Source organism: Lepisma saccharinum, chromosome 20 (genome assembly GCF_977018435.1).
Source record: "Lepisma saccharinum chromosome 20, izLepSacc3.1, whole genome shotgun sequence".
In the NCBI taxonomy this organism is placed as follows: Eukaryota; Metazoa; Arthropoda; class Insecta; order Zygentoma; family Lepismatidae; genus Lepisma; species Lepisma saccharinum.
This window is the reverse complement of record NC_139248.1, coordinates 28,302,016-28,325,525: the sequence shown is the minus strand read 5'-3', so window position 1 is coordinate 28,325,525 and position 23,510 is coordinate 28,302,016. Positions and strand designations below refer to the sequence as shown.

The window sequence follows — 23,510 nt, the reverse complement described above, 5'->3', positions numbered from 1 at the left end:
AACAGTAGAATTTATTAATGATAGGATATCATATGCAGTTTTACAGGGTAGGTGGTGTAAAATTATTTTAATAAACATACATGCACCAACGGAAGCTAAAGATGATAATACTAAAGATGATTTTTATACAGAGTTAGAACAGGTCTTTGATAAATTTTCTCAGTATGATATGAAAATTCTGTTAGGTGACTCTAATGCACAGATTGGCAAAGAAGAGACATTTAAACCCACGAATGGTAAAGAAAGTCTTCATGAATTAAGTAATGATAATGGTATAAGATTGATTACTTTTGCAACCTCAAAGAATTTAATTGTGAAAAGTACCACTTTTAAACATAAAGATATCCATAAATATACCTGTCTTCTCCAGATGGTAAAACTCATAATCAGATAGATCATATTCTCATTGATAAGAGAAGGCATACTAGTATAATTGACGTTCGTACACATAGAGGTGCTGACTGTGCCAGTGACCATTATTTAGTAATTGCTAAATTAAGAGAAAGACTCTCAGTGATAAATCATAAGCAACAAAATCTAAAAGTTCTAAAATTTGATACAGGAAAGTTTACTGATGAAAGAATTAAGAAAGATTACCAAATTAAACTGTCAAATAGATTTGATGTTTTGCAGGATTTAAATGATGATGAAAATATAAATGAAACAGACGTAAATAAGAATTGGGAACACATACGTAATGCAATAGAATCAGCAGATAAAGAAAGTATAGGATACCTTAAACCAAGAAAAAGTAAGCCATGGTTTGATAATGAATGTCATAATTTAATAGAAATAAGAAATAAGGCTAGACTTAGGTGGTTAAATAACTCTGATGATACATATCTAAACAACTATAATAGAATAAAGCTAGAAGTTAACCGCACGTTTAGAAGTAAAAAAAGAGATTACTTGAAAAGCAAAATTAACGAAATTGAAACAAACAGCAAAAATAAAAATATCAGAGATTTATACAGGGTGTTTCTAAAGGTCGTTTACAACGCTTGGGAGGTGATTCCTCACACGAAAACAAGCAAAAAGTCTAAGTTCCATTTTTACGACCGAGGCTTCGTTTCCGAGATAGGAGCCTCGCAAAAGGTGACAAAGTGAACGTCACATCTGACTGGGACGAATACTATAACAGATAGAGAGGCGGTTCCAAGGGAATCATAAAGGAATCATATGTGCTCAGTAAGGAAGTCACTATGAAAAGTTCACTGCACGCATGCGCAATGGAGTCCTCAAAGGAATTGGGGATTTCCAGCAAGAACAATACATGTAAAGGGTATGTAACGCAGCAAGAAGGACCGTGACAATGAGAAATGCGTTAAAGACAACACATCCCGACCTCAAACATCAAAACATGAGCACCGAACACAAAATCCGGAAAGTTGAGCACGGTTGCATACCCCAGTTACACGCGAGGAATGAACGAATCATGTCATGTGGCATACGAGAGACACATTACTCCACCAGGAGGAGGGAAAGAAAAACACAATATCAAATGATTGCGACAACGTGTATTTTTACAAGCGGCAACTACGTAATATCCCCCCCACACACACAACAAACAACAAATGCTACAATGTCTTACGCACAGACAGTGCGTGTCACTGTACACCAACTGAAGATGTCACTTTCAACACACAAAGGGGGTGGGGAGCAACACCAAGAGTGTTCGCACGCGATCATTATGACGTAAAAGAGACCAGTTTTGAAAGCGCTGCACAGGCAAGTCTGGCTCTCGTAGTCTACGTTTGACCTTCATGACTGCTGTTCCCGCGAGAGGAGCTCGAAGGGTTGGTTCTCTCCATCAGTCGTTCCAGTCGTGTTGCAGGTGCTGGGATATGATCAGCAGTTCGCTCTAGGTTGTCATACGCATTGAAGAGTACTAGTATGTTGTATTGAAAGAAGTTGACGTGGTGGAGTGGGCAAGTCAAGTATCGCAACAATTGGTCTGTGGTGTTCGTACGGTGATACGGCCAATTTGTGCAGTGTACCAGTGTTAAACAAAAACAATACTTTGCAGTTCCAGCTCCCTATTACACAGATGGCTGCGTATACGTCCCAGCAGCTAGCAGACATGCATCTCATGTATGGGGAGGCACGTGGTAATAGCCGTGAGGCAAGGCGTCTTTATGGAGAACGCTTCCCACATAGACGTTTACCGTCTCACACCTTCTTTCAGGTAGTGGACAGTCGACTGCGTGAAACAGGGTCAGTGTTACCACCGCGGCAAGAAGTTGGAAGACCCCGAAGTGTACGCACACATCAGTTTGCAGAAGATGTGTTAACAGCGGTCGCAGAATATCCTGGCACGAGTACGCGAGTGCTCGCTCGGGCACGAAACACGTCTCATGTGAATGTTTGGCGAGTGTTGTCAGAGGAAGGAATGCACCCTTTTAAACTGCAGAAAGTACAATAACTGTTACCTCGTGACTTTCGCCCTCGTATGGAGTTTTGCCAATGGTTGTTGCATCAGCTGGACACAAACCCTCACTTCGGGGCAAACGTATTGTGGACAGATGAAGCCATTTTCACCAGGATGGATGTCTTCAATAGTAGAAACAGTCATGTATGGGACTTTCACAACCCACATGCACGTTTTGTGGCCCATCACCAGCATAGTACATGATCATTTAATTGGAGCATACATTCTCCCTGTTCGCCTGAATGGTCGCACGTATCATGCATTTCCTAGTGAGTTTCTGCTTGAACTGTTGGAGACCGTACCTTTGGCACTGCGGCAAGAAATGTGGTACCAACACCATGGTGCACCAGCTCATTTCGATTGTAATGTACGACATTTCCTGCATGACGTGTTTCGCAATAGGTTCATTGGTAGGGATGAGCCTGTGCCTTGGCCACCGAGGTCGCCAGATCTCAACCCTCTCGATTTTTTCTTCTGCGGAGAAATGAAAACCCTCGTATACGACACACCTGTCACATCAGCTGAGGACCTCGTTGCTCGCATAAACGTCGCCGCCGCGACGGTAGCAGATACACCTGGCTTGTTTGCTCGTACTCGGCAATCATTGATTCGTCGCTGTCATCTCTGTGTAGAAGTAAACGGCAGACATTTTGAAAACCGTCTGTGATTATTGCCCTCGGCAAATCTCAGTGAGAACACTCTTGGTATTGCTCCCCACCCCCTTTGTGTGGTGAAAGTGACATCTTCAGTTGGTGTACAGTGACACGGACTGTCTGTGCGTAAGATATTGTAGCATTTGTTGTTTGTTGTGTGTGTGTGAGGGGGGGATATTACGTAGTTGTCGCGTGTAAAAATACACGTTCTCGCAATCATCTGATATTGTGTTTTTCTTTCCCTCCTCCTGGTGGAGTAATGTGTCTCTCGTATGCCACATGACATGATTTGTTCATTCCTCGCGTGTAACTGGGGTATGCAACCGTGCTCAACTTTTCGGATTTTGTGTTCGGTGCTCATGTTTTGATGTTTGAGGTCGGGATGTGTTGTCTTTAACGCATTTCTCATTGTCACGGTCCTTCTTGCTGCGTTACATACCCTTTACATGTATTGTTCTTGCTGGAAATCCCCAATTCCTTTGAGGACTCCATTGCGCATGCGTGCAGTGAACTTTTCATAGTGACTTCCGTACTGAGCACATACGATTCCTTTATGATTCCCTTGGAACCGCCTCTCTATCTGTTATAGCATTCGTCCCAGTCAGATGTGACGTTCACTTTGTCACCTTTTGCGAGGCTCCTATCTCGGAAACGAAGCCTCGGTCGTAAAAATGGAACTTAGACTTTTTGCTTGTTTTCGTGTGAGGAATCACCTCCCAAGCGTTGTAAACGACCTTTAGAAACACCCTGTATAAAGGTGTAAATGAGTTTAGAAAGGGGTGGCAACCTAAAGTAAACTTGATAAAAGATAAAGAATGTGATTTTCTAGCTGACCCAAGCGATATTCTAAATAGATGGAAGAACTACGTTAATGACCTTTTAAATGTCCATGTAGGAGATAAATCAGAAGTAAATGAAGTCCACACAGCAGAACCTTTAGTTCCAGAACCTAACTTGACTGAAGTTAAAGATGCTATTAAAAGGCTAAAGAATAACAAAGCACCTGGCATTGATTTAATACCAGCTGAGTTAATTAAATATGGTGGAAATTCATTAATATGTCAAATTCATAAATTAATTTGTTTAATATGGAATAAAGAAGAAATCCCTCAACAGTGGAAAGAATCCATAATTGTTCCTGTGTTTAAAAAAGGTGATAAAATGAACTGCAATAATTACCGTGGAATTTCTCTACTCTCAACAACATATAAAATATTATCTAACATTCTTTTAACAAGACTAACCCCATATGCTAATGAAATTATAGGTGATTATCAATGTGGATTTAAATGTAACAGATCAACTACAGATCAAATTTTTCACATCAGACAGACACTTGAAAAAAAGTGGGAATATAATCAAAATGTCCATCAGCTATTCATTGATTTCAAAAAAGCATATGATTCGGTCAAAAGAGATAAATTATATAATATATTAGTAGAGTTTGGAATACGTAAGAAGCTTGTTAGTATGATAAAAATATGCACCAGTGAAACAGAAAGTAAAATTCGTGTGGGTATTAATATGTCTGACAAATTTACAATTCATGATGGGTTAAAACAAGGAGATGCATTATCTCCATTGCTCCTTAATTTTGCCTTAGAATATGCTGTTAGGAAGGTAAAAGAAACTAAAGAAGGACTAAAATTAAATGGTGTGACTCAGTTGTTAGCATATGCAGATGATGTAGACTTACTGGGAGATGATGTGAATACAATTAAGAATAATGCTAAAATATTTTTCAAAACTGCTAAAGAGATAGGTTTGGAAGTTAACAAAGAGAAAACTAAATATATGCTTACAGGCCGAAACCAAGTGTTAGGTAATAATCAAAATCTAATTATTGATAACAACTCGTTTGAACCAGTTTCCAAATTCAAATACTTAGGAGTAATATTAACAAATGAAAATGATATTAAAGAGGAAATAAAAAGTAGGCTTAATTCAGGAAATGCATGTTACTTCTCTCTTCATAAACTTTTGTGTTCTCGTTTAATATCTAAGAAACTAAAAGTTAAAATATACAAAACAGTAATTTTGCCTGTAGTACTATATGGATGTGAAAGTTGGTCCCTTACATTGAAAGAGGAACATAAATTGAGAGTATTTGAAAATAAGATCCTTAGGAAAATCTTTGGACCTAAAAGGGATGAGGAGACAGGCGAGTGGAGAAGGTTACATAATTTAGAACTACATAATTTGTATTCATGTCCAGATATTATTAGAATAATTAAATCAAGAAGACTTAGGTGGGCAGGCCATGTGGCACGAATGGGAGAGGAAAGAGGAGTTTACAGGATTCTTGTTGGGAAACCTGATGGTAAGAGACCTGTAGGAAGACCAAGACGAAGATGGAGAGACAACGTTGAGATGGACCTAAGGGAAATCGGTAGAGATGGAAAAGAGTATATAGAACTTGCTCAAGATAGGGACAGATGGAAGGCCTGTGTTGCTGCAGCCATGAACCTTCGGGTTTAAGAAGGCTAGGGAGTTAGTTAGTTAGTTATGCTCTAGAGGGAAATTCTAGACAGATATCATTTTGCAGAACATGAAATATCATAACGGTTTCTCGAAAGGATAGAAATTTTCGAAAACGACTTTGGTTGGGATATTCTTCCCCTTTCTCTATTGTTGTGAAGTGTTTACAGTTGTTTTAGTCCGCACAATTTCAGAAAGACAGTCTTTACATAGAACGCAAACGGAACAACAAATAAGGCACCAGATATAATTAATACATGTTATCAACTTTTCGTTGGGTTTAGTTTGGACCATCCCCTTCATATACTGCATTTTCGTTATTTGGCGTCGCATTTTTACCCCACGAGTTAAACGTGACGATGAAGATAAATAGATTACATAGATGATGCGTGAAACAAACTGATTATCTTGTGTTTTATGGACGCGGATAAGTTGGGACACAGTATTATGTTGCCTGTATCCAAGACCAAGAAATAGTTCTCCATACGAATTTGAGACCGACATGTTGGAGGGGGTACACATCCTAGGAATGGACCAAGACATTTGCTGTGCATGACTCAATTTGATTTCAGTTCGATTTCGCACGAAATCCAAACTGCGAATTGTACATTTTGCTTGTTTTTGTTTTTATTGTTTGCCGCTGATGAAGCTAGATGCTGTACTATATGTAAGGCTCTAGCTGTCAAAAACGGTTTGTCTTTGTATATCACTTATTTTACATCACTTTGTTGATTATTTAGGTTAATCGCTACGACAAAGATGAATGATGATTAGATAAAGGACCAATCACAAAGAACACCATGCCCAGGCCAGGATTTGAAGCAGAATACTTCGATGGTGAGATAGTGAGTCGACCACTCAACACCCTAGACCACTGAGATAACCAAAATGTATCCAATGTTTACTTAACGTACTAAATTTATTCTGAAATCATCATTTCTAATATTATTGCCTATCATTTCGTTAGTCTTAGCATGATTATTGTTATTCAGCGTCTCTTTTCTTCCGATTTTGGGTGATCATGACGATGAGTGATGACATGATGAAATAGATAAAGGGACACTCACAAAGAAGACCCATGCCAAGCCAGACCGGGATTCGAACCAGGACTCCTGCCGTAGCGCGCTGTGCTAACCACTCCACCACAGAAGCCGGCTGTATTTAGTTCGACATTTTAACTGTTTTGATGTAAAAATAATGCACGATATTTTTTCCTAATTCATAATGTTCTGTGTCTTGTACAGCTACAGACAATAAAATGGACACATAGATCCTGAAATATCCGCTACCCTGCAAGGCGATGTGTGTTACCTGACTAGGGCGATAAGTCGATTTTAATAGTAAATCTTCAATGGCAACTTCTACCAGCGCTCGACACACATAACGCTTTGCAGGGAAGCGAGTACTTCAGGATTTAGGTGTCCCATCTTTATTGCCGGTGAGTGTACACTCTTAGAGGAGGCGCTCTTTGCACTGCGAACCTATTCTCTGTTCATGTCGACGAACATTGCATTACTTTTCGGTTAAAAAAGAACATACATATTTATTATTTCACATCTTGTAGTTTTATACCAAACAATTTAGCCAATTGTAGACAATATAACTGTTTGCATGTTGTGACTACCTTTCTCCATTGTAAGAAAGCATTTACGCTTACTAGAAGGACGAAACGAGACACGTAAAGAGTTGGTTGGCAAAAACAAAAGCTTATTTTAATTCTTTACAATTGTCCCAAGTTTCTTCACCAACAACAAACACAATTTCACGCTTCATGCGTGCATAAAAGTGCGAAACTACAAGAAAGAATTCACACTTCTTTATTCCCGACAAATCCAGTTTTATCTGTGGAACTCAGTCTGCTTCTTGTTAAGTAAAAGCATAAGTTTGCTTGCATTGGGGGGAGGGGGGGGAGATAATGCCATCCTCCAGATAAGAAATTTTTCATCAAGCATCAACCTGGGATAATTTGGATAGGCATCCCCACCCTCCTTCATTGTCTCCTTGTCATTTTAGGAGTTCCGACATTTCCGACACCGTCATTTGCCACAGTAAGGCGAAAACTGTTTTTTTTTCGTCATAAGCGACACTGCTTGGATTTTCCCCTACGACTTCTAATTTGTTTACCAGAATTAGCGACATTGCGTACGTGCAGAAGCAATAGCGTCTCTGAAGAAAGTATTTCCCGAGGCTCAGATCAGTGGTTGTAATTATCACTTTAACCAATGTTTGTGGCGAAAGGTGCAGGAATTGTTACTGACAAACGATTACAAAACAGATCCAGACGTGCGGCTGTGTATAAGAATGTGTTCATCTCTGGCTTACCTCCCTGTGGCTGACGTCGATGATGGACGGCTGTGTGTGATGGAAGATGCGCCAAACCACGACATATTGAGAAAACTTTTGGATTATTTCGTTGAACAGTGGATGAACAACACTGTTTTCGACATTTCCATGTGGAACTGCTCCCAACAGCGGCACAGGACTAACAATGCAGTCGAGGGATGGAACCATACAGTTAATGTATTGACGGAAAAGTCAAGTCCTAACGTGTACCAATTAGTGAAGACTTTAATATTAGAAGCTGTGTACGACGACTACTTATGTGAGATGAGTGCCTTGAATCTTAAAGGGAAACGTAGACGACGTCAGTACATTACATTAGATGAGAGAATACAAAGAGCGTTTGCAGACTATGAAATACATAGAGATCTTAAGCGCTTTTTGAGGAGAATGGCGTACGTTCAGAAATTAGAATGAAAATAGTAAGATGTTGGTTCAACTACAAGAGAAACGACGCATTCTATATTTCTACATTGACAAGGGATTGCAGTCTGCTCCTATACTGACAAGGGATCTAAACAATCCGTCATTGACAAAGGATAAATACATCCAGCTTTTAAACACCCAGCTTCCATAATGCCAGTGTGAAGGAAAACTAATAAAGGTTTTAAAAACACACAAGCTTCCATAATGCTGCCAGTCCTAATCCTGGATAAAGTGTGACGGGAAGCTATTTACACTTTGTGTCGCAGATGACGGTGTCGCAACTCTCATGGAATATATTTTCCATACAGTGTCGCATATGACGGCAGAAATGCTAGTGTCGCATACGACGGTGTCGCAAAAGTCGTGGATTCGTCATTTTAAGTGTTCGGCATATTCTTCTCCAATCTGCCAATTTTGCATCCCTCAGCCAGACTTTTAATCAGGATTGTTAAAAGTCCAGGAACCAATAAATTCTAATGAGTTCCGCTGCAGAACCGGAAACTTTTTCCTCGCACAATTTATATTCGGTCCAAGTTGCGTATTGCTTCATTGAAAAAAAGGTTCCTGGACCGTATTTAAATTCATCCAGAAAAAAGGTTTCTGGACCGTATTTAAATTCATCCAGAAAAAAGGTTTCTGGACCGTATTAGCCGGAGAAAAGGTTCCTGGGCTATTTAAATTGATCCTTAAAAAAGAAAATTCCTGGACCGAATTTAAATCCAGCAGGAAAAAAGGTTCTGGACCGAATTTAAATTCAGCCGGAAAAGATGTTCCTGGACCGAATTTAAATTCAACCGCAAAAAGGTTCCTAGACCAAATTTAAATTCAGCCGAGAAAAAGGTTCCTAGACCGTATTTAAATTGATCTAGAAAAAAGGTTCCTGGACCAATTTGAAATACTTTACAGATAAAAAGGTTCTTTACGGTCCAGAACCCATTTACGTCTGCTGATTTTCTCTCTTGGACCGGAATCGAATTTATTTAATATTCCTTTAACAAACCCTGCTTTTAATATTTCCAACTGTTTATCATCCCTGTTGGGAGATGACAAGAGTGTTTTATCCAATGTTTTTAGCTTTTTGAGAAGAGCTTGTCTCTGCCTGTGAAGAAGCTTTTAGTTAATTCTTATTTTGTAATGTTTTGTGTTTGTCCTGTGCAGCTCTTTTTACAACCTTGCACTTTTAACTTTTCCCAAGAGACTTTTAACACCCCTTTTTAACCCTTAGGTAAGAATTTTAGTTAATGGGCAATTTCCTCGCATAAATTGAAGGTACAATGTGGCCTTATACGTCGAAGCATTCAACAATTTTTAATTCATTCATTAATTCCATGTCATTCCATGCAAACATCCCCCCACTAATCACCAAACTCGACAAAGCATCACCCCACCAAGGAATTTCTACTTGAGCTATAGAGTGTATTATTTGTATCACAATCTGTGCTTATATTGTTAAATACTGAAAGAAATGAAATTTCATATTTCTCACTGTAAACATCGGGCAATAGTTTTCATTTCGTGTTATGTATAAGTACCTGTCAGTATTTTCAATTTAACTGAAAGGAGAAACTGTATTGCTTATGAAGAGAAAAGCAACTGTCATCAGGAAATGCGCAATTGTGCACTCGATTCCGTGCGTTCAGTTGTCAGACATTTTCCCTCTATCTACATAGTGCAACCCCGTCCCGCACCGTGGCGTTTCTGAAGACTTCAGGCTTTGGGCCTGGGCTCAGGAACGCTCGCTCGAGTCTTCTGGGGAAGTGTAATAATTTTTCTCCTGAGATTTCGGCCTGTGTATGGGACCGGTGGTCACCCACCATCGTGAGGAAATTGAGGAGCTATGAATGAGTAGCGTAGCCCGGCCATGGAAACTTACAACCAGGGGTCCGTCATGCTGACCACAAGTCAATTGGTTGGATGATCGCCCATCTCTGCTGAGGCTTGTGGAACTGAGGCCGGCGATCGGCAGGTAGGCCTTGGCCCTCAAGGGCAGTTGCGCCACGGGTTATTATTATTATATTTGAAATGCAACATTAACGTATGGATTTCATATTCGTTTCATGGATCAATTCTAGGCTGGTAGGGAAAAGTACTTGAATCAAGACATGCAACTGTACAGCAGACAGTTATGCTTATTATTTTAATAGCAAACATTACAGACATGATATACATGCTGGATCGTCACTATTTAGTATCTTTATAGGGTTTTCCAATAAGAACGATATGATTTTACAATTAAATAAAATAAAAACTTATTTCAGATACAACCAAACTTTTTTATACACTGCCCTGGACAAAATAAACCGCACACTTGCATTTTTAGTAAATTTAGTAGTGTTGCGTAATTTATACAATAATTTGTTTTCAGTTGAATATATTCAGGTTTTCTTATTTCCAATAATTTGTTAATAATTGTTGATAAGTTAAATTAGAATAAAATAATATGTAATTGCAATTCAGGTGTCAAATATTAAGGTGTCCGGTTTTTTTTTGTCCAGCAGTATATTATTTTGAAGCATAGTTTATTACATTATGTTTTTAATAACACATAATTTAAGTGTCCATCTCGACTTCCTACACACGAGTGGATTCCATGACTTTGTGCAATAACTCGGGCCTAATGTCACGAATGCAGCGTTCGATGTTCAATCTTAATGCATCAAGGATTCATGGTCTGTTTGCATAGACTATAGATTTCAAATAACCCCACAAAAAGCAATCTAAGGGAGTTAAATCACAACTTCTTGGAGGCCAACTAACAGTTGCATTTCTTGAAATTATCCTTTCACCAAATTGTTCTTGCAATACGTCGATAGTGGCATTAGCAGTGTGACATGTGGCACCGTCTTGTTGGAACCACATGTCCTCCAAATCAATTTCATCTCAATTTGGCCACAAAAATCTGTTAACATCAATCGGTACCGCTTACCAGTCACTGTAATTGCATCTCCTACCTTGTTTTGGAAAAAAAAATGGTCCGATCATGCCACCATGCCATAAACCACACCATACAGTAACCTTTTGCGGATGCAAGGGCTTCTCGTGAATCTGTTGTGGATTGTTTGCACACCAAAAATGACATTTTTTTTGTTAACATATCCACTTAACCAGAAATGAGCTTCATCTGAGAAGATAATTTTTTGCCCAAAATTATGATCCGTTTCAAGTTCAATAGACCGTCCATTTTCATGATTTTTTTGATAATAACCAAACGTTCTTGAAGCGTGTAGCTACAGTGTATTTAGCCATGATGAATTGTCACAGTATACTAAATGCAAATGACAATTAGTGACAGTTATAACATTTGAATCATAGTTGCCAGTTCATTTCAAAATCATATCATTCTTATTGGAAAACCCTTTACATGTCCGATATAAAATTATATTATAATATTTTCTTTTATTGATTCAGTACAACTTAAATTAAATCAACAGAAAATGGTAGTTTGTGACTTATGTGCCCAGTCTTAATCCAGCGACTTATCTCTGGGTGGGATATCAAACCTTCCGGGGAATGTCATAGTCACAAAGTTATAATACTAATGAAATCAAATCTAATATTTTTAAATTGCACCTAACCTTCGAAATGTAATTAAATTAAACTAAATAAAGTGTAAATATCGTTATAATTGCAGAAGCACTGGACCAGCATTCTACAGAAAACTGTTGACTGACCAACCGTTGTTATAATAACTGCAAGAAGTTCAATTTCGTTACAATAGAAACATTCTTTGTTCCACTAACTGAGTTAATTTAAATTTGTTCATTATTCTGACTTTTAATTATAGAAAGGACTGAATCAGTGCTTATTACTACGAAAAAGCCAGAAAAAAGTACGTTGTATACGTTAAATTAAATTAAAAAACAAAAACAAAGTGAACATGGTTGCCAAATTTCTTACCAGAATACCAGGGGGGTGACTTCTACGTATTTCGGAAGGGAATTAGCTACCCCGGGCCACCCCCTGAATTAATCACTCTGTGTGCCTTTTTCCGAACATCCTAGAATTCACCTTCTACCAATGGTACGTCATCATGAGGAAAACAATCTGCCCAACCTCTCACTCAGAGAACTAAATGCATCATATCGATTGATGCACCAGAATGCATCGATTGATGCACTAAAGTGTGTTTTATTGCTTCTTCAAAGGATCAGATTCACATTGAATGCATTTGGATGCATTTTTGTATGTCGTGAAAGAAACACCAAAGTGCATCATTTGATTCAAGTGAGGATACCTTTCAGTCGAGATGAACTTTAGTGCATCAGTTGATGCGTTTTGATGCACCTTGATGCACCTACATGCATCTTTTTGGATGATGCACTTAAACGTTTCGTCTGAGCTACATAAACTCTGCAGCTCAGACCAAACGTTTAAGTGCATCATCCAAAAAGATGCATGAAGGTGTATCGAGTAACATCAACTGATGCATTGAAGTGCATCTCGACTGAAAGGAATCCTCACTTGAATCAAAAGATGCACTTTGGTGTTTCTTTCACGACATACAAAAATGCACCCAAATGCATCAAATGTGAATCTGATCCTTTGAAGAAGCCACAAAACACACTTTAGTGCATCAATCGATGCATTCTGGTGCATCAATCGATATGATGCATTTAGTTCTCTGCGTGATATGTAGGTGGAGTTCATGTGACGTCAGGATTCGCACAGCCGCCATGTTTGCTGCCTATTTTGTTTGCTGTGTGCAGTGAAATAACGTGAGTTTCTGTTTGAAACACAGAATATTGCACAATGTACCATCGTAAACAAGGTTGAAATCTCCCGCCCACCCGCTTGAATTCTGTGTGTTTACAACAACTGGCCTCCATCATGGCTGCTCGAAGCCACAGTTCAGCAGTTTGAGACGTAGGTGAAACACGCCTATATTTCTAATAACCTTGGAACGTAGACTGGTAACTAGCAAGGATCAGAAACCTTCCTATTCTTACCTCTCTGTAGCTTGATATGCTACTTGGCTCGTCTCTGTACACGGAACCTTGGAATGTACACATGACCGTACACAAACTCGGGCAAAAACGTAGTGAAGCATGATAGAGTGAAATCATGTATATGGGAATCGTTTACACCTGTTACGATGATACATCAATCAAGCGATACAGAATATAATGCATCGTCAAACACTAATCATGAAATTATGCAGAAACAATAATTAGCGAGTGAAAACGAAACGCCGTAAAGCAATTGAGCTGTGAATTTGACTCATGTTGAAGTGTTGTTTTAACATTTTGATGAGAACGTATTTCCTCATTAACATCTATACAGAACAACAAACAGGTAGTATGTTAATTCATGGTAATTAATTTTCGCATTCATAGAACATGGCGCGTCAAACAATGAGAAATTTCCAGTGCAATATTCCGTCAGGATTGTTTACACACATGCACAAGGAGAGTTTGTAACTTCGTGTGATACGTTATGCGATGGATATATGGAATTTTTCAGATCGTTAAATGGGTCGAACTGATTACATAGTCGTGCCCATTTGTTTGATTTTATTTCAAAGTCTGCTTTATTCACAGAAAGGCTAATCGGGACTGGACATACATTTTAAAGTGGGATCCAAACGACTATACCCTGTTCCGGTTATCTCTGGAGCAAGGCCGCGCGTAGCGGCAGAAAGGGAGGAAAGTCGAGTGGGCAGTGCGAAGCAGTATACCTGCAAAGGCTGGTAACTGCAGTCTGTTTACCCCCTCCACGCAATCCAGTTCCTCTCACGTGTTCATTGGTCAAGCCGTCTCGTGTCACTACGAATCTAGGACAATTGCGATTATTTTGACGGTGAAGGTCATTTTACAAATTAATGGTAGGACAATTGCGACCATCAGGACCTAAACTAACCTAACCAAAGGCGCCACAGAACTAATAAAGCTGTAGAAGGTTGGAACAACAAAATAGATAGGTGTCTTGGAAGACCGCATCCAAAAATTCATGATGTTCTGGTCTGCCTCAAGGGCCAAGCAGAAGACGACAACACCAAGGACATGCGGATGGAACTTAATCTAGAAGGTCAGAAAAGGATGAAGCGTGACATTAAAATCGACGAGAGTTGGGAAGTGTATTCGCACATATGAGGAAACGGGACACTTCAAAAGGTGGGCTGTTGGCTCTAGCCCATATTCAAAAACTTGATTGAACCAAATTCCCAGCTGAAAATATCAATATTTACATCATTCCTTTGTTAAGTCACCCTTCAATTTGATAGAAGATTTAAAATGTCATCGCAATTGTCCAGCCGACCTTTCACTACTGTGTTCATCCCAATTGTCCGTCATCGCAATTGTTCGCCATCGCAATTGTCCTGCTACCGTCACTACTTGCTCAGAAACTTGCTTTCGTTCGCTTGCTCCAGGATATAATATATTCCTCCACCGGATGGCGTGGCTATTTGTTTTAAAAATAGATGGATATTTGACAGGAATTAATTAAAGTTACTGCTGCATAACATGATTGTAAGAGCAATGTAAGCAAGAGATTACTGTTATTTGTACGTAATTATGTTAGGCATTAAATAAACACATATCTGTATTAAATAAACACATACCTACACATGTTCATTAACAGTAATGGTTTTCTTCCAGGCAGATCTTGCCTAACAAATATTTACTTTCGCATGCTGCCAGAGCTATTGATAATAACTCCCAACTTGACACTATATATTTGGGCATTTCGAAAGCCTTTGACAAAATTAATCATAAATTTCTTCTTCATAAATTATCATCCAGATTTAACATCCATGGCAAATTTATCTCTTTACTGCAGGACTACCTCAATGAGCATGAACAACGTGTTGTTCTTTCAGGTACCTCTTCTAACTTTCTTCCCGTCTTGTCTGGAGTTCCCCAGGGAAGTGTCTTAGGGCCGCTTCTATTCCTTCTGTACATGGATGACCTCCCTGAAAAACTGTCCTCCCTCCCTATCAATAGACTTTTGTTTGCGGATGACTGTAAACTCTTTAAGGAGATATCATCGCATCATGACATGATGATTCTACAAAATGCTCTCACAGAACTTGTTAAGTGGTGTCGTCAGTAGAATTTAGAACTAAACCCTCAGAAATGCTCTGTCCTTACTTATTCCCTAAAAAAGAACAAAGTGGTGTCTACTTATTCTATTGAAGACATCTACAACAAACTTCCCCTGAATGTAGATATTTTCCTTCCAGAATGTAATTTTTGTATATTATTGACCAAGAACATGTAAATCTACCCAATCTTGTTATTGTTTTTATCTTTTGTTATTTTTTGTTTCTACTTTATGTTGTTTCAGTGTAAAATGGCCAAATAAGACTGTATCTGAAACTCGGAGTAAATAAGTAACACACAGTATTTTTAAAATAAGGCTAATATTTTTCGTCGTTAAATTCGTAAATATATAACATGTTCATGTTTGGAGGAGGATGGAAAGTAGGAGGACCAGGGTAGAAAGACAGGAAAGTAGGGGGTCGCCAAAAATCCACCTCGCGTGGGTGACAATTTTATCTTGACCCTCCCTGATGTGTGATAAGTTTCCTTAAGCCAATTTCAAGGGTATAGTCAGATTATTTTCGGAACAGCTCTGGCCGACTGCGCGAGTCTAGCTAGTGAGCCTACCGACAGCGAGGAGCGTGAGAAAGAGGGTCCGTGATTGGTGCCCGGTTGGAATGATTTCAGTAGCTCGCTTGTTGATTGGCTGCTTCGGAAGTTGTGACTCGCTCCCAAGCTGCAAATGCAGAACAGTCAGAGATGTTATGAAAATAATCTTACTCTAACATTGTATCGTTAGGCCAGCCTCACACTCGATCCGTGACAATCCGACACGACACGATAATACACGAAGCGACACGACGAGTCTTGTGTTCTTCATACAAGAACAAGAGGGCAAAAGAGGTGTTGATTACTTAATTCCAGTCATGGCAGTGTTCCATGATAACATATTTTTACAAATTGTTAACAAAACTTAAGTTGGGAAGGATGTAACACAACAGTGTGTGAGAGGTAACGAGGTAGGGAGATCAGGGATAACCTCAGAGGAGGCAATTATTTCTGGCAACAAAAATAAATTTTCTTAATCCCAGGGTTCTCTCTCTCCCGTTACCCTTCTCGTCACTTTATATGCAAATATGATAATTTAATGTTCATATTTTGTTTGTGCAAAAACTAAATATGTTGCATAACAAAAAGAAAAATCACAACATATACGTGAAAATATGAAATTTCAGTAAAGCCATTGAAGCTTTGGAAACACATAGTTTTGTGTGTGAAGAAATTAGTAATCTATTGCGTAGCTTTGTTTTATATATTGTATTTCTAGTTATTTTTCTTCATAAATAATTTATCTCTGGATCATCAAAGGCGAGAGCGATAACTATTTAGCTATTCGTGGGTCCACGTGTGACAATATAGTTATAGTGAAAAATTGTACTTCACCTTACTGAGAACTTTCAGATCGAAACGACTAGAAAGAAGCGACACGGCAAGTTCACTTCGCAAGCAGAAAAAAACACTGTTTGATGCATATAATGGTGTGATCAATTCAAGAAATCTGTAATAACCTCAGAAATCTATGATAAACCTAGTGTAATCAAGCACTGGAAAACACACTTGACGTGCGAAAAGAAATTTAACATGCAATTATATATAGGAAGTACTCTGATCTCATGGCTATAGTTTCGTACGGGAGTTTTCTTTACATATTTCTTGCTATGGAATGTTATAAGTTCTCTCTCAGCAATATTCACGATGCTCTTAAAACCTTCTTGCCTTCCGCGAGGAAATTCATCAAATGTTTCTCATGATAACATCTGGGTCTCATGAGAAAAAGAAAGATTTGCGACTTGGTAGAATATGTCCTCATATCCTTAGAAACATAATCACTTTTGCCTTGTAATGAGGGGGTCGTTGGTTCGATACCCGGTGGAGGCACATTGTACAGTGGTTCGGATCCCATTTTTTCTGTAGGTCGAGTCCCGATTAGCCTATCTGTGCATAAAGAGAACTTAAAACAACAAATTCAATCGATCAATCATAATTACTTCTTATCAGTGTGGATTAATAATATTATTTACTTTCTTTCCTACTCCCGCCCTTTTATGGCCATATGAATATTACATTCTACAATTAATTTCTAGTTGCAGGATGCCAGATGGTTTGTTATATTTTTATCGTATTTCAAGTAACTCACTTTTTCCCGTTTTGTAGCAGGTTTTCAAAGCGACTTTTCTTCATTGAATTCCCCTTTGTAGATGGGAGTGCAGCCCCAGCCCCCCCCCCCCTCCCGACTTAATTCCGGCCCGTCTACAGAGTAAATTATTCAGAAGAGATCCCTGAACATACGAGCGTACGAGATATCTTCCATTCGCGTCGATTACATTTTACAAAGTTCCTTGCAGTAAGTTTAAGTCTACAAAATTCAAAATCGAAATATTTTCACATATTTTATGCCAAATACAAGTCTGGATTAGTATTCCAAAGTAGCAACCAGCCAGAAATATTTTGGCTCTTTACTTGTCGATTTATGGAATCTGGACTATGCACCATAGGCGCCGACTCCATGGGGCTTGGGGGGGGGGGCTCGAGCCCCCCCCAATGTTTACGATGTGGGGGCAGAGCCCCCAAAATAATGTTGCTTAAGAGAATCTAATGTATTATTTTGCTTCTCTTGTAAAGTTTACTCTGAATTGCGCCACATGAACTTAACTTTTAATACACATTTAATATGTTATAGACCATCAACTTTGGGGGGCTGAGACCGCTAAACCGTCAACTTGGGGGGGGGGGCTATGACCAGAGACAGCAAAATACATGACTTATTACTATATACTAAGTATGTAGTTATGAGTATGTTAATTTTTTTAATAAAAAGAGTTTCAAAAGACGATGTGCATAAACTAGGGTAGTGGATGGGACGTTCGGGCTACAAATGGATCTCGCATGACATTCAGAACGAGATCATTGATATATTAGGGAAATCTGTTTTGCGCTCCGTGGTAGCAGATATTAAAAGTCGGGAATATTTTGCAATTATGGTTGACGAAACTTGTGATATATCCATCCATGGACAATTAATATTCTGCATTCGAACTGTGAATAAAACTTTTGATATTTTTGAGGAATTCATGAGCTTTTATGAGATTCCGAACACTGAGGGCAAAACTTAAAAAAGGGAGAGAGCGAGTCATTCATTACTTTATTTCAGTGATCAGAGCCCCCCCCCCTTCCAATAATTTTGACAAGTCGGCGCCTCTGCTATGCACAATAGGAGAAATCAGTTTTGCGTCCGCAATCTTGAAACAGGTTCAACTATTTCTCTCAAATGTTGACTTTCAGCTCTCTAGCTTTTGGGTAATTAGTGTGATCACAATAACATCATCTGCTTACCCACGTGACCGTCACTCCAAAACCACGCACTATATTTTAAAAATTTTGCTCCAAAATTGTAGACCAAGTGCTGCGATAAAACTCAAGTGCATTTCGTTCTCAAAGCTCCAAAAATGAGTTCTATGTAAATTTCGAAAATGTGAAGAAAAGGGTTTAAATTAAAAATATTTTATAATTTTGTTTTACTTTCATGACTTTTCAGGCTAGTCGTGACAATGAATATGAATGATGACGACATGCAATTGACATGGACATATTTTTCTCCAATAATAATGATGCCCCCTCAAAAAACACAGCTTCATTCCGAAATTATCATGTTTCTTCAACGCCCTTATAATAATTAACATAAATTATTGTGACAAATGAAATTATGTGTGAAATGTACGGACATTTTAGGTGGACATTCATTTGCGGGAGGAAGGGGGCGTGGCCGCCCCTTACCCCTCCGCCTTCCGGACGTCCATGGCAATTGATTAAGAGACTCACACATTTAGTTACTCAGGGCATTTATAACTGCTGTATATACATGGGTTATGCACTTCGAGATAAAGGTATATCAGATATTAGTTACACCAATAAACTTGCATTGATATTTCTACCACTTGTGATATTAATGATTAAAGTTAGTAATTCAATGATCGCGAAAATTCATACTTGTACAAATACGAACTCAGAAACGTCACATTTATCATTAATGTTCCAAAACGTTCCATTGTTCTAAAGATTCCATACATAATAACATTTCGAGATTCCCTTATGGGTTATTAGATTGTACATTTTTAATGCTACACAACCCTTTCCAGAAATACACACACACACACACACAATCTAATTAAGCTCTTCAACATTTTTATGGTGTGTGTTTGAATGCGATAAAACTACATGTTCATGCAACATTCACAATGCACACGAGAATACACATGTCAGGAATAGTATAAAGAAACAAACATTGTGATTCACATGAATTCACGACCATGAAAAAAATCATAGGCCATTCACAATGTATAATGTTATGGCAGTTACGGCTTCAGGCGAAGATAATGCGCGGTTTACTTTGCATAATAAATCAACAGGCTTGTTATTCTGTCAGACTGATACAAAAAAGGGTTGTCATTGCTAATAAAGAGGCCTTGATTGGCGTAGATGTGCCTAGTTGCGACATGTTAACAACGTACCTTACACGACTTTCAAAACAAATTATGAACATCAGTCTTTAAATGTCATGAACACCTTGGAGGTGGAGATATAGGAAGCCATTTATGTCACGACAAAAAAGTTTCACTTTCTGTCAGCGACGCCAATGATGTCACGTCAAGCCACAGAGAGAAAATGACGTGAAATGCAGTGGTAAATAAAATGTCATTGATATATGGCATCTAACTACTAATATCTTAATAATTTTCTTTCTTAGTTTTGTTCCTGTCACCATCAAGAACCTCTATTAAAATTTCGTGAAAATAGTCTATCAGAAACCCAGGCAATAACGTCACGCCTCGTCCGCCAATCCCATTTCACTTCTCTTTATTGATTTGCCTCTTATCCACCCAACTTGTAATACCTTCAGTTGATATAGTTACAGAGTCGCAGCTAGCTTGGGGCGAGATAGTTGCAGCCATAGCGCGCTGCAACACAAAGGGTCCCGGGTTCGAACCAGGTCCTGGGCGTAATTTGTGAGTGTCCCTTCATCAATTTTATCATAAAATCACTCATCCTCATCGTCGCGATTAGCTAAAAGTGGCACAAATTCGACGTTATATAACAAACAGGTATTTGAATGAATTCAACAGGATATAATATGGAAAGCGAGGTGTAAAGTCACATGTTAGTCTTTATGAAATGAAAAAATATATACGTTTATTTTCTTTATTATTATTTGCAAGATGCACATTATCACGTTTACATTCAACTAAAGCCCGACCGGCCAAAGAGTAAACTTCCGCCTCCAGTTTGGAGATTTTTTTTTGGGGGGGGGAGCGGTGTTGCTGTACATGCCTGACTTTTGTCCAGTCGTACACGACACCTTTGCTGTCAACATGCACCTTTCGCTTGCATTTCAGGTTTCAGGGAGAGGCAGGGGATCGGTTGAGTTTCGAAAACGACTCGCAACGAAAAATTTGGAAACGCAGAATACCACGAGGATTTTCCCTCACCACGGCAACTGGACCAAGACGATTTGTCCAGCGATTCATGTGACCCTCCCTGGCTTTCGACGGAAAAGACAAAAACAGAATTTTTCAAGTTCGTTCTTTCGCCGAACAAGCTTTAGGCCTTAGTCTTAACTCTACAAGTTCAAGATGCGAAGTTTTCTAAATAAATAATTTGGAATTTCTTAATGGTAAAGTAAAATTTCCTCGAAGCTATGGAAAATTTTCGGGATTGGCACGTGGAAGTTTGGGGGTCCGCGCCCTCCTTAACGACATCACAGAGTTTCTGCAACACACTTGACGACACATATACTTAAAAGAGTTCTCTGTGGCTGAAGTCGTGGTTCGTAGATTCGGCTTTAGTTCTGCCCAATGGCCGAGCTTCAAATTCCGCAATCAACAGAGGTGAACTTATGCAAACTGACGCAACATGAAACTCGTGCGATAGAAATTCAATCTGCGTTAAGGCAATCAACATGCTTTCCGCTTCCTGCATACGTAACCTTGGCAACCGCACTGCATAAACAAATGATGGTTGTAGTGCGAAAATCAACGGCGTTGGAGCAAACCGCAGTTGGCTTGTATTGGTCGGTATTAATTTCATTTCAAATTCGATTGAAGTAAATTTGGCATCAATCAACAAGAACGCTTTCATTATAAACAAACAAAAATCTGCTCATTCATTCGAGACTCGATTTCGAGTTCTAATTAGTAACAAATTAATGCCAATCACTTCAAATTACGAAATGATCAGAGACAAAATATATAAACACACACGCATGGGAGCCCTACGTACAATTTATACATAGTACATAATCTGCGTCATTTACCTTGAGTTACTCGGGGGAGGGTGTACGCTGAGTAAGTCATCAACATTTTACATACAAGTGACAATGATTGCCCCCCCCCCACTCTGTCCCGCCGTTAACTGCGCCCCCTGTGAATACACTGTCTGAAGTATGGCCCATGGGTGACAGAAAATATCGAAATGCTACAGTCAGGGGGGATTTGCCACTAGGCTATCCTAGGCTAGGGGCGGCACAAAAAGGAGACCATCGACTATTAAAATTCCTTAAATTTGTGATAATAGCAAAATAAAACAACATGTCAAGTCCTTTTACTTGATTTTTCACGGAAGAAGGTAGAAGGAACGAGTTTATAGCATTTAAATAACTTCTTACATCATAACACTATTATCAGTAGTGTATTTTAACCAGAGTAAAAGTCTAAAATAAAGTAAAATTTTTAATCAGATATGCATATATTTTAAAGTTTCCAAGTGTTATTAATACCGAGCATGCAATTAATGGAAGTATCATAATAACAAAATGTTTAATAATAATAATAATGTCGGCAGGGCCGAAACAAATGATAGCCTAGGGGCGCAAATTTTATAAATCACTTCCCAACCCCCGCCCTTGGCTACAGAATACAAAGCAATGGTTTATCTACTCTTAATATTCTTCGCAACATCCCCTCTCCTGTTCTAAAATTATTAGATAAAAATTGAAGTTCAGAATTAAAACTAGTATAATTGCCTTTAAACGAAAAACATCCATTACTCTTTGAATCTTAAGTAATTTTTATACGTAGATTCTTTCGGCAAATGAAAGGTGATAGATACACTTTACTCTCGTTAAACTATTCAACGCGCAGTACACATACGTACTTTTCATATCATCAAGACAGAACTAACAGAACAAAAGGAATAAAACACTAGAACTGAATCGAATGGGTGAAAAGTTGCATAACTGAACTGAAACTATTCAAAGTAGTCACTTTTTTTATGCGTTGATTTAAACATTCACGAAGGCCGTTCGGTGTGTACATATGCAGTACAAGGGCATTTGTGGACAGTCTGAAGTGAATGGTTGTTTAAGTATGTGAAGATTAATACGTAATATATACATAAATATCCTTTCATTTTTCTTTCTGCTGAATGTCAAAACGTCAAAGGTAAGTAAGTATACAGCTGTAACATTCAATTCAGTAAATAAATATTAATAAATTAGTAAACGTACCCGAAGTGAACGTTATTGGCCTGAAAAGTTACAAAGAACAAAAAAAAAAAAAATATCGTTACAGAGTTGCCAGTTCGTATTAAAGAAATTGACAATAACACGAAATGAATGATAACTAACTTACCTGTCGCGTTTGTTCCCATATTCCTTCTTCTGTTTGCTTCACTGGGATGTATTGGTTGTGCTTCCACACCATTATTCCAACACAGAATATCTTTTCGCTCTTCTCGTAGTTGCGTGTCACTTCGCTGCGAACAACGTCAGTTCGACGTGCACACTTTCACCAAACGAAAACAAAACTGAGAGAGTGGAGTGGCTTATTCACTTGGTGCTTCGGCTACGTAATGGCAAGGAGGGAAAAAGAGAGAGGCATACAGGTACAACGAGTCGACGTTGCCACATTTGTATTATTTGGTCACTGCAATAACGTCAGCCGATAACGGTAGGTGTCAGCTGTTCTGGTAGACTCGTGTGACTGCTGACCCACAAAATATCATGCTTCAATACGTTCTCCTAGCCATAGCGCGAGCAGTACCGTGAAGACTTGATAATGGCGATAAAGAAGACATTGCAAACTTTATCATTTTGGAGCAACAATCTAGCTCGTAAAATCTTGACTACATTTTTTAACTGCACGGGGGCAAATA

At 38.7% G+C, this 23,510-nt stretch overlaps 1 protein-coding gene across 1 annotated transcript in view; it reads right to left on the bottom strand.

The window, feature by feature from the left end:
- The window catches only part of ome (dipeptidyl peptidase 4 omega), a 391,261-nt gene extending 368,035 nt beyond the window's left edge, over positions 1–23,226 (bottom strand). Inside the window, exon 1 of the mRNA XM_083142288.1 lies at positions 22,988–23,226. Coding sequence (XP_082998414.1) covers positions 22,988–23,059 — 72 coding nt within the window. The 5' untranslated portion in view covers positions 23,060–23,226. The remainder of the gene's footprint in view (positions 1–22,987) is intronic.
- Between the last annotated feature and the right edge of the window lie 284 nt (positions 23,227–23,510).